General features: G+C 37.9%; 2 protein-coding genes across 2 annotated transcripts; one reads left to right on the top strand and one right to left on the bottom strand.

Annotated features, from left to right (window-relative positions):
- Positions 1-264: 264 nt before the first annotated feature.
- On the top strand, positions 265-2,480 carry LOC125212872 (guanine nucleotide-binding protein subunit gamma 3). The gene is made up of 5 exons (XM_048113156.1): positions 265-672; positions 1,351-1,403; positions 1,528-1,572; positions 1,670-1,714; positions 2,112-2,480. The coding sequence occupies exons 1-5, from the start codon at positions 535-537 to the stop codon at positions 2,446-2,448; spliced, it is 618 nt and encodes a 205-aa protein (XP_047969113.1). The 5' UTR covers positions 265-534; the 3' UTR covers positions 2,449-2,480.
- Positions 2,481-12,070: 9,590 nt separating this feature from the next.
- On the bottom strand, positions 12,071-14,497 carry LOC125215246 (cation/calcium exchanger 4-like). The gene has a single exon (XM_048116609.1). The coding sequence runs from the start codon at positions 14,165-14,167 to the stop codon at positions 12,302-12,304; it is 1,866 nt and encodes a 621-aa protein (XP_047972566.1). The 5' UTR covers positions 14,168-14,497; the 3' UTR covers positions 12,071-12,301.
- Positions 14,498-16,611: the final 2,114 nt, after the last annotated feature.

The raw sequence follows: 16,611 nt of genomic DNA, 5'->3' as shown, positions 1-16,611 counted from the left end.
AACCAAAAAATGACGAAAGCAAATCTAAGAATTGCACCAATTTAGTTACCAAATGCTGTAAAAACGAGGTCCAAAAAAGTAAAATCCATAATTATAAAAATAAAAAAAATCCCGAAAACAGAGCAGAGGCAGTCACGTGTGCCGCGTCGCCCCGCCTTACCCTGCCACCTCTCTGCACACTCACACTCACACTCACACACTCACACACACACAGAGCTCTTACTTTAACGTATAATTTTAAAATTTTCATTGCAATATTTGTTTGTAGCTAAGCTATGCTTAACTTGAGCAGCTGCAGCATCCCATTATTGCCCACTTTTCACCCCAATTGATTGTGCATGTATCTACATAGGCTGCTCCTAGCTTACCTTCTGAGTTCTGACCATAGTTGTTGCGCCACAGAACTTTTTTTGGGGCCCTCTAATTATACCTATTACTCAGTCTCTGCCCCCTTCAGTCTAATTATTTCACTTGTCTCGTAACTTTTCATTTTCCCCATTCCCCTCTCTCTCTCTCTCCTCTATGGTTTCGTAAATGTCTGATTTCAAGGCTAACGGTTCGGCGCCGCCGTCTCTGCCGCCGCCGCAGCCGAGGTCGCCGCCGCATTTGTACGGGAAGCGGAGGGAGGGAGCCAGGGCTCAGATGCTCGAGAGGGAGATTGGCTTTTTAGACGTGAGTTTTTTTGTTTTTTTTTAAAAAAAAAAATTGATTGAGTAATTAGGGATTTGAGATGTTTGATTTGATTTCGAAGAATGTTGGTGGAAATTAGGGATTGGAAATGGTCATGCAGGAGAAAGGTGTGTGATGATTGGCATCTTTTTTTAGATGAATATTTAAGGCTAATTTGTGGGGTAGGTGAGTGAAAGGAGGAGACTTCAATGAGCCCAATGCAGATTGTTGTGAGTTTGAATTATTTTAGCTTTGGACCACAGCATGCATTTCTTAATTCAACATTAATGTTCCCAATGAAGGCTTTGATTGTCTCAAACAACTTCATATTCTCTGTGTTTACTCCACCAACTAAATTTCAAATGGAGTGCTGCATTGATTTTGGGACTACACAATTCATCTAATGTGGACTTGGGATGCTTAAATTTTTCTAAATTCTTGTAATGGAAACTTTTTTGTGGCCTGAATGTTGCCATTTTGATTTGTGATTTTGTTTCTGTAGCAGATATGTTAGCAAAACTTCTCTCATTTTGAATTGCTTCCGAATTAACCATCAATTTAGTCCTCTGTCAATATCATTTTCACTCATCTCGGGTTGATTCGTTTTTAGCTCTGTTTATACGAGCACAAGTCGAATGCTATTCCCAATAACGGATTTGGTTGGATTATTGTTGTGAGCAGGAAGAATTGAAATCGCTTGAGAGCATTCCACCGGCTTCAAGATCCTGTAAAGAGTATGTTATCTTGGCAGTTCATTAACTTCTCATTTCGAGCATCATCATGAAAACACACCCTAAAATTTGGCTCATGAAACTGTGACAAACTGGCTTTAACATAATGAATTTCGACTTCTTGCAGGGTCGCTGAATTCGTGACAGGAAATGTCGACCCTCTCATACCTACGTAAGCAATGAAACTGATTCATTCTCTTTCTTTGCTACTTCTGCATATGGTGAAGTTCTCACTTTTAGATCTCATCCGTGGTTGTCGTCGAAATCAGGATTAAGAAGACTCGTAAATCATGGCGTTTCTGGAAATGGTTCTGGTATGTACCCTCTAAGTAACTCCATACTTTAGCTTTGAGGTGTTTTTGTTTGTTAGTTTTACTTAAATCAAAGGGTAAATGGCCAAAAATATCATGGAGTTTGGTCAAATTCTGGTCTATCCCGCAACTATTAAAAAACGGCCAATTATATCATAGCTTTGACAATTTTCTCAATTGTCCCATAGCAAAAAAATTCATCATGACACGTTTCTGAATTTATCCATGTAATTCGTACATATGTAAAAAATTAAAGTTATATTCAGCACTGAACTGAATGGTTTTTGTCTGAATCTTTTGAAAGTAACAAATGGAATGCTGTCACAAGTTGCTTTTCTTGGCTGTAATTTTACTTTACACCATTAGACTTCTTTGACACAAGTTGCATTTCTGGGCACAGTGGAGCGTGCTGCTTCGACTTTTCATGGATTTGCTGCTGTGGTTGCTCGTGTGATCTCAGTATGCCGCGGTGCTGCGACTGTATGACGTGTAATTCCTGCAGCAACCCATGTCGGAACTGCGGAATACCGGCATGCTGGTGCTTCCCCTGCATTAGTAGCAAATGCTTTAAGAAGTGGAAATGCAGCCTGAATTGCTGCTGCTGCCTGCCTAAGCGGCCTTGCTGCCCAACCTGCTCTTGCACAAGGTGTACATGTCATCCTAAATGTCCCAACCTAAAAAATATGTGTTCATGTTGTAACAAAAGCTGCTGCTTCCCTTGCTACTACTGTATGTAATTTTTTATGAATATATTCTTGTCTTTTACTCATTTTTTTATCTTGGGCCCATTTAACTTGTCAGAGCTCTAAATATTTTGTTATAGTAGTAGGCTTTCTAATTATTTAGCACCACCCAATCATGGATTGGCTGGCATTACACCAAATTTTGACTAAGTTTCTAAACTCTTAAAAGTAATTTGTTTTATTAGCTAATTAGTTCTTGAGAAGTTTTTAATATTAGCAAAGTTATGGTTCGTATTAGCAAGCAGTTTCAATTTGGGCGAAATTGAGGCTGAGTTGGCTAATAAATAGTCTATGTTGGTCGAAAGTTCGATGAGTGTCATATTGAGAGGCTTAATTTTATTTCACCTTCGTTTTCCTTTTCTTCTTCTTACAACTTTGTCCCTCCGGAGTCAATTGCGCTGTCCATGCGGGCTCTTTTTCCTTTTCTTGGTTTCCCTTGTTGTGGGCATATATATCTTGATCAAAGGAGTTCGAGTGATGACTAAAAAGAAATTTGGGCTTTGATGGGTAAGTAAGTACATAAACTTTTATAATGATCCAACGTAACTTTGCACGGGCCTAACATATAAGCGGGCCCATGATCCTGAATAATCCATCAGCATTCTATATAGAGGAGAGTGAATTAATCCATCAGACATTTACACAACACTTGGATTAACAATACAATCCTATAGACTGCACCAGAGAAAATTTGCCTCACCTCTTTCATAATGGTCAAAAATTTTAATACTCCCTCAATCCCACTTTAGATGTGTATCTTTCCTTTTTAGTTTGTCCCAAGATGTCCACTTTCTATATTTGGAAATAAGTCTCTTTCATCTCTCCTCTCTCCTCATTAAAATATTTAATCACGGTTTCCACTCTACTTTATCATAGACAACTACTCCACCTAAAATCTCATGTCATTTAAGAATATGAACATTCTTGAATGAGACGGAGGGAGTACTCCACAAGTAAGAGTCGTGTAATTTATTTGTTCTAGTGTGGGAATTTATGATATTTCTGTCATGACTTTTGTATGTTGTGTCAATTATGTTTGAGTACCGTTGTTGGTCAAGTGATTTCCGTAATTATTTCCATTAGTTTGTTTGAAGTTCATTTATTTCTTGTTAACTCATTGGTGAATATGAGTACTGGTTGTGCATTTATTATCTTAGTCACTTAAATATCGATCGCATGTTCCGGTTTGTTGTTGTCTTTTGTTTAAAGTGGAAAGAAGGACCAATGGGAATGCTAAATTATCAATAGAAGTGAAACTTAGAATAGGATATAGCTGTCAAGGTCTTGAGTGTGTTTGAGTGCAATTGTGCAAAGTGTTACTTTGTGAATTAGATAGCTTATTTCGTGTCTACACATATTTCATAGCTATTGTTGTTGTTGTTCCTTCAAGCTCTCTTAGCTTAAGGGACGAAATTGTTTTTCATTTTCTTATTCACCAAGTTTAGTTTTACTTTGACTGATCTTAAAGATAGTAGTTTGTATGTTTAAATGTTGTTAGTGTACCTTGTAAAATTGCATTCATTTATCATTGCACGCATGGGTGGTTAGGTAAACATCTTTTATTTCATTTTCACTCTTCTTTCACAAATAGATGGGGCAATATTTCTCCTTTTCCAAGGCTACATTCCATTATTAAGAAAGATAATCTAGGTCGTTGACTCGTTGTCATTAACTTATGCCTTCTTGACGTTTTGTACACCCACTGTTTAGTAACTTGCCTAGTTTGTTTAATTATTATCATATTTTTTTTAACTTACTCAAGTTATCACTAAGTTAACTTTTTTTTATGTCACTCGTTATCTCACGTACCAATCCTTAAAGCGTGGCTGTAGGGCCAAATCTACAGCGGTAAAATCTACAGCGGTATGTGAACATCTAACACTCCAATCAAGGTCATATTGATATCACATGTTTGATACACCGTGGTATGTGAAAATCTATGTCCTTTTCTCGTATCGAAATAATCAATAAAGTTTTATATCGTATTGAAAATTACAGTATACCAAAAATTTAATATTTTTGGCATTTTTTGATACGATAATAACATTATTTTGGTATTTCAATATTTATATTCATCCATACCACCGCGTGCTTTATCGCAATTCTCTCTATATCACTCCACAATCTATCTCTTTCATAGTGCCTATGCTCAAAGCGTAAAAATTAGTTCTATTGTATATTATAGACAATAGGGTGTGATCAATTGCTAACTTTTTAAGTTGCTAACTCTACTAACTCATCAATACAGTGTATTAAAATGTCAACACATAATTTTGTTGACATTTCAATACACTATGTTGACATTATGTGTTGACATTTTAATGTCACCGTGTTGACATTTTTAGTACACTGCATTGATGAGTTAACAGAGATAGCAATTTAAAAAGATAGCAATGTAACGCACATAAAAAAAATAATTACTCCCTCCGTCCCACTTTAGGAGTCCCGGTTTACTACTTTAGGTGTCCCACTTTAGGAGTCCCGGTTGGAATATTCCATAATTGGTAATAGGCCCCACATTCCACTCACCTTTTTTCACTCACATTTTATTATAAAACTAATATATAAAAGTAGGACCCACATTCCACTATCTCTTTTCACCAACTTTTCTTTATATTTCTTAATACCCGTGCCGAACTCAACCGGGACTCCTAAAATGGGACGGAGGGAGTAATATATATATATTCATTGTCTATAAAAATAATGCTAAAATAAAATCATACTACAAACTAGGGGTAACAATTTAGTCACGTATGACTTGATAAAACTATTCTAAATAGAAAGTACTCCATCCGTCCACCAAACGTTCTATTTTGTCATTTTCGTCCATCCAACAATAAATTTCTCATTTGTTTTTTACTACTTTTGATAATAAAACTCACATTCCACTAACTTTATTCTACTCACATTTCATTATAACTAATACTCCCTCCGTCCCAAGGTAGTTGGGAAATTTTTTGGGCACGGAAACTAAGAAATTGATGTTTTAAAGATTAAAGTGGAAAGAGTAAAAAGAGAGAGAATAAAGTAAGATAGATGAAGAGAAAGTAAATTATGAGAGAAGATAAAGTTTTTGTCAAAAAAGGAAATAACTCAACTATCTTAGGAAAAACAAAAATTAATACGACTCAACTACCTTGAGACCAATGTTTTAAAAACCGAATCGTCCGGTGAACCGGTGAGGCTACTGGTTCACGGTTCAACCGGTCTGACCGGTTCAATCACTGGTCGAACCGTTTTACCTTGCGAATATATATAATCAAATATATCCTTACAAAGTATATTAAATTTAATGAGTGATAAATTATAATTAGTAATATATAACAAAAACATACACTATTAAACTTTGTGTATAAATTAAATATAAAGAGCATTTAAAATAAGTGAATGATAAAATTTAAATAATAACTAAATACATAAATTATTAATTAGAATAACTAAAAAAGTACAATATTTTTCATATATAAATAAATAAAATTTATATTAATTCAAAAATGTTTATGTGGTAAAATAATATTATAGACCATATATAAAAATAAACATGAATTTTTAGTTAATTTGGATAAATATATACTATATTAGTATTATTAGTTAATACATAAATTAAACATGATTTATTAATAAGTTTGGAGTATTATTTAGTAAATATGGAGTAATAAACTATGTTAATAATATATATACTACAATATTAAATATTGGGTAAAATCTATTATTTATATACATTATACAAATAAAAGTAAAATTTAGTGAGGGATAGTTAATATTAAGCATATCACAACTAATAGTAATTATTTAAAAGTACAAAATTAAACCCAAATTATTAATTTGTGTGGACAAAAAATTACAAGTTTAATGTATAACAATAATTAATGCTCATAATATTTCATTCAATGGAGTGGTAGAGATGTTGGTCTCTTGACTCATAGGTCATGAGTTCAACTCCCACCAAATGCAAATTTTATAAAAATTTTAAAAATCTAGAAAACTGGTTTCCGGTTCTCGGCCATACAGGTCCGGCCGGCCGGTTCCGGCGATTTGATGCGCTACTGGTTTTATAGTGCAAACCGGACCGGACTACGCACCGGTTCGTGGTCCGACCGGTCGAGCTGGCCGGTCCGGTCCGATTTTTAAAACATTGCTTGAGACAGAGCATGGGCAGATCTAGCCTATTAGAAGGTGGGGCAAATGCACCTCCTCAATTCTTCTTTATATTTATAGATTTATTATAAATTTTCAAATATATGTATGAAATTGCACAAAATGTCCCTGCTCAAATATACTCCCTCTGTCCTAGTTTTGGAGTCACATTTTGCCATAAAAGTTCGTCCCACATTTAGAGTCACATTTAGAATTTTTCATATTTGGACATAAAATTTTACCCCATTGTTCAATAAAATTACACCCAAATGCCATTATCTACACAAAATAAACCAAAAAATAAAACAAAAACTTAACCCCCCCAAACCCCCTCATTTGACTTTCATTTCTCTCTCACTCCACCTTCCCGTCTCTCTCTATTCCTAATCGAAGGAACCCTATTCGGCTCCTACTATAATCGTCGATCTAATTCCGACGATTACTCCATCACCGTTCGCTTCTCATGGCTGATGAATGGGATGCTTTGCCAGAGTTTGAATCATTGCCATCTTTCGATACACCCCCCGGAACCCTAATTGTCCTTGATACACCACCGGAAATCATTGCATGGTTGGGAAATCTAACGAGCGGTCGATTGGTACCACCGATCGGGAAATCAATGATGGTTTGGGGGCGTTGACGGGTCTGAGGTCGTCGAAGAAACTGAGATTCCCCCACCGGCTGAGGTCTTCGACGGATCTGAAACCCAGCCACCATCTGAGGGCTTTGACGGGTATGAACGTCAACCACCGTTCCAGCCCTATGATGACTCTGAAATGCAGGCACCGTCGAAGGTCTTTCACGGATCTGAATGTCCACCACCGTTCCAGGCCTATGAAGACTCTGAAATGCAGGCACCATCCTTCCCCTTTGACGCATCTGAACCTCAACCACAGTCTTCATCAAAGGTGGAGTACACCGAGAATGAAAAAGCAATGTTGTTGATCTTGTTGCCTAGCATGAAAGATCTTTTCTAATCTGTGAGTATTTTTTCAATTCTAAGCCACCCCCTGTGTAGGGTTTGGAGGTTGTTTCAGTTGAATTGATTGAGGGTTATTGTTGTCTTGGCTGTGTTGGTTTGTTTGCTACTCCATGATGAAGTTTTTCTGATAAATTACATGTGATAATCTGTGTATTCATTGCATTGGTTGGTTTTTTGTAAACTTAGCCACCCCTTTGATGGTTTGGAGGCTCTGATTTGCAATTTTGCTCCTGTGATGAAGTTTTTCTGAGAGTTTTGCATGCTCAACTATGATTCCTCTGTATTGGTTGGTTTTTGGTGAACTTAGCCACCCCTTTGATGGTTTGGAGACTTTGATTTGCAATTTTGCTGCCTTTGGTTGGTTTATTGTTACTCCTCTGTGATGAAGTTTTTGTGAGAGTTATGCATGCTCATCTATGATTCCTCTGTATTGGTTGGTTTTTTGTGAACTAAGCCACCCCTTTTGGAGGCTCTGATTTGCAATTTTGCTCCTCTATGATGAAGTTTTTCTGAGAGTTTTGCATGCTCAGCTATGATTCCTCTGTATTGGTTGGTTTTTGGTGAACTTAGCCACCCCTTTGATGGTTTGGAGGCTGTGATTTGCAATTTTGCTGTCTTTGGTTGGTTTGTTGGCTCTGATTTGCAATTTTACTCCCCCGTGATGAAGTTTTTGTAAGAGTTATGCATGCTCATCTATGATTCCTCTATATTGGTTTTTTTTTTTTTAACTTAGCCACCCCTTTGATGGTTTGGAGGCTTTGATTTGCAATTTTGCTGTGTTTGGTTGGTTTTTTGGCACTGATCGTATGTTTACTCCTCTGTGATGAAGCTTTTGTGGGAGTTATGCATGCTCATCCATGATTCCTCTGTATTGGTTGGTTTTTTGTGAACTTAGCCACCCCTTTGATGGTTTGGAGGCTCTGATTTGCAATGTTGCTCTTCTGTGATGAAGTTTTTCTGAGAGTCTTGCATTCTCAGCTATGATTCCTCTGTATTGGTTGGTTTTTTGTGAACTTAGCCACCCCTTTGATGGTTTGGAGGCTTTGATTTGCAATTTTTCTATCTTTGGTTGGTTTTTTTGGCACTGATTGTATGTTTACTCCTATGTTATGAAGTTTGTGTGATATAAGCACCCCTGTATTAGGTTTGGAGGCTTAAGCCTCATGATGAAACTTTGCTGAGGGTTTTTTTTAAAAAAACACACACCAACCATGTCTTACACTTGGAGTTCATACAAAATGCAACTTCTAGAGCTATAAGCAAGCCTAGTTACCCTATCCCAGAATGGAGCCTAGTAATCCTAACCCAAAATGAAGGCTATATCCCAAAAAACAAGTTTACATCCTAAACACCAACCTATTTTGATGCTTATACTGTAAACCCCATGATTCAAGTGGCCTAGCTAGAAATCTAAAACATTGATTAGATGCCCTATGTCATATGAGACGCCCACATCATTCTCAGGGAGTAGTAGATAATCCAAGCTTTCCCTTACTAGATTCTCATCAACTTCAAGTGATGTAGGAAGCCCCACTGTCCTTCTCAGCCTTTCTCTGTTCAAGTGGGGTATTTTGTAGTTGTTGCCCCCATGCACTTCTAGGATCTTGCCGAAACAGCTTTGCAATGTTAAGAAAACATTGTTCAGAGTTTGTGGTGTGAGTTCCTCAAAAGAACTCCACACATTACCCAATAATTGATCTATATTTGTGGCTAGTTTATCATCTTGTAGTGATTGTATGGCCCTAAAAAGCCAAGGTCCAATACATTGGTGTCTGGGAAGTTGGCTGGTTGGCTAACTAGATGGAATTTGAATCCATCTGAACTTGCAAGAGCCTCAAATTGTGAGTCAGAGGAGTTTAGGTGAGGTTTGCCATTGTCTTGTTGGATATATATCTCCTTGCTTGCATTGGCTGGCCACTTAGCCTCGATTGCTGGAATAATCTGTGCATTATGTATGAATGAATGGCTAAGTTATGACATTACCAATGTCTGATGGGAATGTGAGTTGAAAAAATATTCATACCTAATTCAAGAGACATTCTTCCATTGCTTCCTTGTTAGCTGATGGGATAGGCTTTGTCTCCAGTGTCTCTCTTGGCCTATTCTTTGACTTCCTTTTGGCTGGAACTTGTTCTGTGAATGGGAATATGCCTATTTTACCATCAAAGATGGTCTGCCCATCTGTGCCAAACTGTGGCCCACTTACAGCACACGTTAACATCACTTTTGTGATGAATCTTTTTGATTTGCAAGACCTGTAAGGCTCATCCTCATCCGGCAACAGGTAGTATCTGTCTGAAGCCTTAGTCATGTAAAACCACTTATCATCAATATGAATTGTGTTGTGCATTGCATGATAAAGAAGCTTCCCTTCATCTATAGCTGGCTGAATATGAGTAAGACACCATCTCATTCTACTGATTTTGTTTGCTTCAGTGAGTGCTGGCTTTATGGCATTTGTATGTGGCCTTATCAGGTTTTTCTTTGCCCATCTACCAACTGTGCTTGCTAACTTCCATCTTACTAGCAACTTTTTTATAGCATGATCTCTCAAGAAAAGACAATTTTCTGAACTTATCTTCATCAAAATTTAGTTTACCTGTCTTCTTATTATATCCTGAAGAGGCCCATCATGACAACAGGTTTCTCATCTTCAATGTGTTGCTTGGCTATCCCCCAGTTCAAATGAACCATGTGGCAGTGCTCCAGCTTGGCATTGTTGTTGAAGGAACTACACAATATGGTTCTTCTCTTGGCTGCTCAAATTCTGGGTGGCCCTTGGCCCCTGCTCTGGTTCTGCCTCTTGAAACTGCTCCTGCTCCATATGTTGCTCCATCTCATGAATATGCTCATGCTCTATCTGTTGCTCCATCTCTTGCTCCATCTCCATTGCCCTATGATGAGATTTCTCTAAGGGTAATTTAGCTATAAATACCTTTGGTTGGTTTGTTGGTTGGTGGAGTTCAAGTTGTTGGAGTAATGGTGGAGTGAATGTATTTATAGGTGCAGTTTAGCTTATATTTGGTTTTGGATTTTTCCCTCCAAGTGATTGTAATGAATTTTTCCCTCCTCAATTTGGAGTTTGAGTTAATGAAAATTGAATTTGGTTCCCTCTTTAAATTTGTTGAGATGTGATGGCCGAAAAAACAAGGGTGTGCAATGTGTGAAACATTTTTTTTTATTTTAACTTTGGCATAGCTTAAATTTTTGTAAATAAAAAAGAGTAAACAAGTTGGAAAATTAAAAACCATAAGTTTAAATCATTTAAACAACCAAACTTATAAGTAAAAAAAAACAATTTTAAAATCTAAAAAGTAAACTCATCTCACTTTCCACCAACTCACTTCATTTATTATACACTCCACCATCTCACTTCATTAATTACACTCCACCAATTCCTTAAAACCCTTGTCCTAACTAATTGTGACTTCAAATATGGGACGGAGGGAGTATAAAATTTCGTATAAATAATTTTGCCCCTCCTACAATAAAATCCTGGCTACGCCCGAGAGACAAGAGTAAAAATTCCATGATCTTTTCATACAATGTTGGCATAATGATGTGGTGTACCTCACGTCCTCACCATTAACTTCTTGACAAATAGAAATAAATAGGGCCCACATGCCATATGAATTGAACACATATTATTTTTTAAATTGACGGAATAATAAGTGAGTAAACGTCCATTTACTCATTTTATGGAAACATCCGCATAATGATTGGCTCTGCATGGTTGCACGAGTGGCGTGCTAAGAGGCCGCTGCACACGAGTCGTGCAGGCAGGGACGGAGCTAAATGAGCTCAACAAGGGCCAAATGTCCTACTTCAAAAAATTTCATTTATGCTAGTTTGAAATATCCTTATATATACTCTTTCTCGAGTCCTTAAAATGCCTTTTATGTATATTTTTTCCTACTTATATAGAATTCCTAACTTCGTCCCATGCTTGTAGAACTCGTGAAGTTTCATCTTATGCATGTGGTTATGAACTAAGAAGGAAATAATATACTTGTATTAGTAGTACCTTCAAAATGTAGTAATACTACTCCCCTCCCGGTTGAATTTCCAATTGAGTTATAGTAGTAAGAAATAAGATGAGCCTATTAAGACTAAAGACAAAGACAATGACATTTGCATTTTAGGATATTGGGGGTGTGGAACATCCCAAATTGAACATATGCAATAGAATTCGCGAGAATATTTAATAAGGGCACAATAGACAGATTTATTTATATATTAAATAACTTTACTTACTAATAGATATAGATTAGAATTGGTCTTCAATTGAGTAATTTTTAAGAGTTCAAATTCAATCAGAATTGTGACTACCGATTACAATGAGATTCTATTAGTTAAAACAATAATACTATAAACAACGGTACTAATATAACATTATTGCGGTTAGATAAAATAAAACGGATATTATCGGCAGATCAAATTTTGTCAAACAATAAACAATATTATAATATGTTTAGTGTTCCCTACATATGTCAGCAATTAAATAGAAACTCCTATTTTAGGATTGCATTCAATTACTAACATACCCGCTGACCTAAGCACACACCCCTTCAACATTTCATTTATATACAAACACTAGTTAGCTCTACTTCTACCCAAACCAAATCTAACTAATCAAAACTGGAAACTTCAAAGTATACACAATATCTAATTCCACATATTGCAAAGATCCAACACAACACACTTAAAATTAGCAACACTTTTTCCACATCAAGTGATTGATCCATCCCCAACAGCAATGCAAACTCTCAGACTCAAAAATCCCAAGTAGATCACCATTAGGCCAATCCCCATCAGCCTCGTAGGCCGCATATCGTTCCGTGGCAAGACAACGAGCGCCCAAACGAGCCCTACGGTTAGGAAACCGAGCGTGTAGTAGAGAGTGCTATCCTCAGGCACCACGTAGGATGCTGGTTTCTTGGACCAAGCTCCGATGAGCAACGAGACACCCAGCCCAACCAAGATGTTGAACATCGGCCCAGCATAGCACCCGGACATAGCAACCTGCACGCCATGTCCCCCGTTCAGGGCTATGGCCATATTCGACATTAGGTCACCCATCGAGTTGCCCCATGCCAAGATGGTCAGCCCCAGCAGCGACGCCTTGATCCTCATGATAACACCGAGTGCCACCATCAAGGCCACAAGCTCATTCGCGATCATGTAGAACCAGACAATGCTCATCACGAATCCCCCAAGAACCCATGGGAGCAATAGTTGTGTAGGTGGATGTTCAGTACTGGTGAATATAAGCGCGAGGAGGCCAAGCGTTGCCCCAACTGCAGCACCAATGAGGCATACAGTTGTGTTAGCAGAGCTCCAGACAGACGCTACTAAAATGGGCGCAAGAAACGCGCTACAAACAGCACATGTTTTCGACCACCTTCCCTCCTCAACAATGGGAATGGTCAGCCTTCTAGGGATGGCCAACGGCATCTCTAGCAACTTACAAAGACCGGACCAAGAGCACCACGGCCGCTCACACCTACTATCCTCCTCCTCATTCCAACCCCACAAAACCTTTTCACTTTCACCATCACCATTTTTACCAGGCTCGTGGGAGTAAATTGCGACATGCGACGACCACATCCAATGGGGAAGCCTCGATTTCTCAAGATACGGCACACCATCACCAGACTCTAGCAAGGGATGCTCAATATCCACCTCTGCGTTCCTACAAAGTGGCAATAAAGGCCTCGAGCTCCCACCATCCGAAATCAACAACACCCTCTCGCGGCTCCTCAATAGCTCGTTCGCAGCAACACAGATGGCGTAAAACACGTATATCAAGGCAAACAATATAGCCCCCCAAAGGCTCACCTCACCCACAAACAAGATTGCCCAAAGTGACACAATGGCAATGAGGAAAAACCCCACATCCCTCAGAAAACACCTCCTATCAATCTGCACATTCTTATCAGCTACACACAATGAAACAGTCCCAACCACAATGCAGGTCACAAAAACAGCCCCTCCTAACACACTATTCAGCCCCACATCGCCCGAATCCCTCCCCGCAAAAGCAGCAATGCTAGCAAACACATCGGGAGCCCCGTTCCCCAACGGAAGCAGAGTCACCCCTGCAACCGTTGGGGGCAATTTCAACAGATTTGAAAGCATCTCCAAACAACAACAGAAGTAATCAGCTGCTGTATTCCCCAACAAGTAGAACAACGCAAGCAACCAAATCCCTAACACTAAATACCCCAAAGGCTTAACCTCTGCACAATCGCAGTAAAAGAAAATCAAGTAATTGATAAAACCTCCTGAATTGCAGTCTGGATTAGCCCTCAAATACTCGCATTCTGTGCTAAATCCACTATGCTGGTAAATTTCGGTGCAAATTGTGGGATTTTTGCTCGATTGGAAATTCCTCCCCTGCGTGATCGGGTCAACAATCGATGAATTTTGAAGACGATCATCGCTCACGGCTGTCTTCTGGTGATAGCTCAGCAACGGCTTCTCTGTAAACGGACCCCCGTTTTTATACACGAAGAAAACAAGCAATACCAATACGCAGAGCCCATTACAACTTCCCCGAAATTTCGAACGATTAAGACAACTGAGAAATCCCATCGCTCGAACCCCACAATTGGACTGGTGAAATTAGCAGATAGCGACGGTCAATTTGAGGAAGAAATTCAAAAAAATCTGAATAAATGGGCTAGTGAGGGTGAAATGAAAAGGACTGGGATTTCAATTATCAATCGAAATTCCCCATAAACAGCAGATGAAAAGTTTCGATTTTGATCATGAAACCTGAAGCAGTAGAAGAGGCGATAAAGGGGGAGGAGGATTTCAAGTGTGTGGTGTTGCAGAGAGTATGGAAATTGCAGACTTTTTGGCCGAATCTCTGTGAAAAACGACAAATAGGATCGTTGAATTTAGATACTATAATTTGGAGTAAAGAGAATAATTAATAAGTAAAATAGAAGGAGAGAATAGGACGCGTAGATTAGCGAAGAAGCAAACAAGAGCGTGTAAACGGGGAAGACGACAGGACAGGTGGTGGAGTAAGGCTTCATTTTGGAATATGGAAAGGTAATGATGACATGCTACGTGGATTTTATGCTTATTCCATACACATTGGAATTTGGAATCATTATTTGTTTTCTCTATTATTTTTACTACTTTAGATTAAGATTCAATTATTTTATTACTATGTTAATTCTAGACATCTAAAAGAGTAAAATATCTGGTTCAATAATTTAAGAACATTCCATATCATCGAGCAGGATCGATCACTTTAATTGATTCTAATAAATGGCCAAGATCTAATAATTGACAAACGTTATATTATTACAAAATTAGTAGACATATTTCACCGAATCAAATAGTACTAGTATTATAAAACTACTCATATCTAATCTCCCAAATTGCACACTTCTTTAGAGAATATTTCAAGTGGGTAATTAAAGTAGGTATATTTGTCGGCAAACATATCAAGTAGGAGAACTATTTGTCTTTTTTATATTTTTAATATTACGGTTTATCTATGATAATACAAATGCAGTATTATTATATATACATATATTATTTTTAATTATATGATACTCGGAGCATCCATAAGACTCATCTCTCTACCATTTAAACTTGATTATTTATGATGTCATACAACTTTTTACTCCATTTCTTATTCAAGAGGTATTGGAGCATCCATAAGACTAATCTCTCTACCATTTAAACTCTTAATTATTTATGATTTTATACAATTTTTTACTCCATTTCTTATTCAAGAGATGAAATCTATAAGCAATCATCTTTCTAACATTTCTTTTTAACTATTCATGTATTTAACTATTTTATTTTATTTTCATTTTTTCCCAACCTATATTAGTTTAAACTAAATACTAGTATATATTAAAATCTTAAAATAATATATTATTACACAGTTGAAATCCTAAAATTACAATTTACTATAAGCGATAAAATAATAACTCTAAAATCGAATAGGTAGAACAAGCCATTAACAAAATTTTAGTGGAAAGCAACTACTACTGCTGGCGAGTTGCACTGGAAAAATATTACGGGATATTGGCTACTAATTGTCAAATCTCGATTTAATATGTTCAATTAGATCTTCCTAGAGTTGGGTATGGGTGATTGAATCGCAAGTCGATGTCTGATGTTGCAAGAACTCGCAGAATGGTGCCGACGCACATTGGTGTGTGGGACCGTTTGCAGTGGAGCTTTCAGTTGTGGTATCTTCTTCAAACCAATTTGTCGCGTTTGGTCATTTGTCTTCAATTGTCATATTATACAATACACGCATACATGATGCCAGAGAAGACTCCATATACCTAGAACGGCTAGATAGTACCCTGAATGCTCTTGCATCTGTGCAAAAAGAACACGGATGAGCTATTGTGGCATATTGAGTGTTTTCACGAAGGTCGGCTACCCCAAATAGATATCATTAGCTAGATAGTACCCATGTTCTAGCATTGACGGTTGGTCTAAAACATCGGTGAAGACGTCAGAGTGGTTCAATATGTTGATATTATTATTCAATCCGGGGACCCCGAAAAATGCATGCTAAACTCATAGGCGGTAGTCGGCGACTACCTCTAGCACAGTCATCGAGTAAGAGCCTTTGTAGCCGCTTGTGTATCCTCCCCTTCCCCTCTATGGTATGAGACAATTCTTCCATTATCAATGCATGTAGTCAATGTTGTCAAGCATCCCGAGGAAACCGTGGCATGTTTCGTGAAGATGAAGCAATTGGGGACAATTTTAGTTGGTGGGTTGGCGAAGATATTCCACCTCGAAGGTTTCGCAAATGCCTAGATTCGGAAGCATTCAATTACTCATCGAAGATATCCTACATTTGCCCAGTAGCAAGTTGTTGGACTGCAGATGTACACTTTTGTAGTGTCGTAAAACTCTGCTGGCCAGTAATGTCGTATCGTTCTTGGAAGTACTTGTCACAGACCACCAACATATTTGTGATGCGAAAAAATAACTATTGGCGAATGCGGAAATGGCGTCGGAAGTATTCCTTTCCCCACCGTGGTTGCTCT

The sequence above is a fragment of the Salvia hispanica genome, chromosome 3, assembly GCF_023119035.1.
Source record: "Salvia hispanica cultivar TCC Black 2014 chromosome 3, UniMelb_Shisp_WGS_1.0, whole genome shotgun sequence".
NCBI classification, from domain to species: Eukaryota; Viridiplantae; Streptophyta; class Magnoliopsida; order Lamiales; family Lamiaceae; genus Salvia; species Salvia hispanica.
Note: the sequence above shows the minus strand (reverse complement) of the source record. Positions and strands in the feature narration are given on the sequence as shown.

Excerpts from the sequence above, each read along its gene's own strand:
- LOC125215246 (XM_048116609.1), bottom strand. The coding sequence starts at position 14,167 with ATGGGATTTCTCAGTTGTCTTAATCGTTCGAAATTTCGGGGAAGTTGT.
- LOC125212872 (XM_048113156.1), top strand. The coding sequence starts at position 535 with ATGTCTGATTTCAAGGCTAACGGTTCGGCGCCGCCGTCTCTGCCGCCG. Across the intron at positions 1,404-1,527 it reads GCTTCAAGATCCTGTAAAGA|GGTCGCTGAATTCGTGACAG; the intron begins GTATGTTATCTT and ends GACTTCTTGCAG. Across the intron at positions 1,715-2,111 it reads CGTTTCTGGAAATGGTTCTG|TGGAGCGTGCTGCTTCGACT; the intron begins GTATGTACCCTC and ends TTCTGGGCACAG.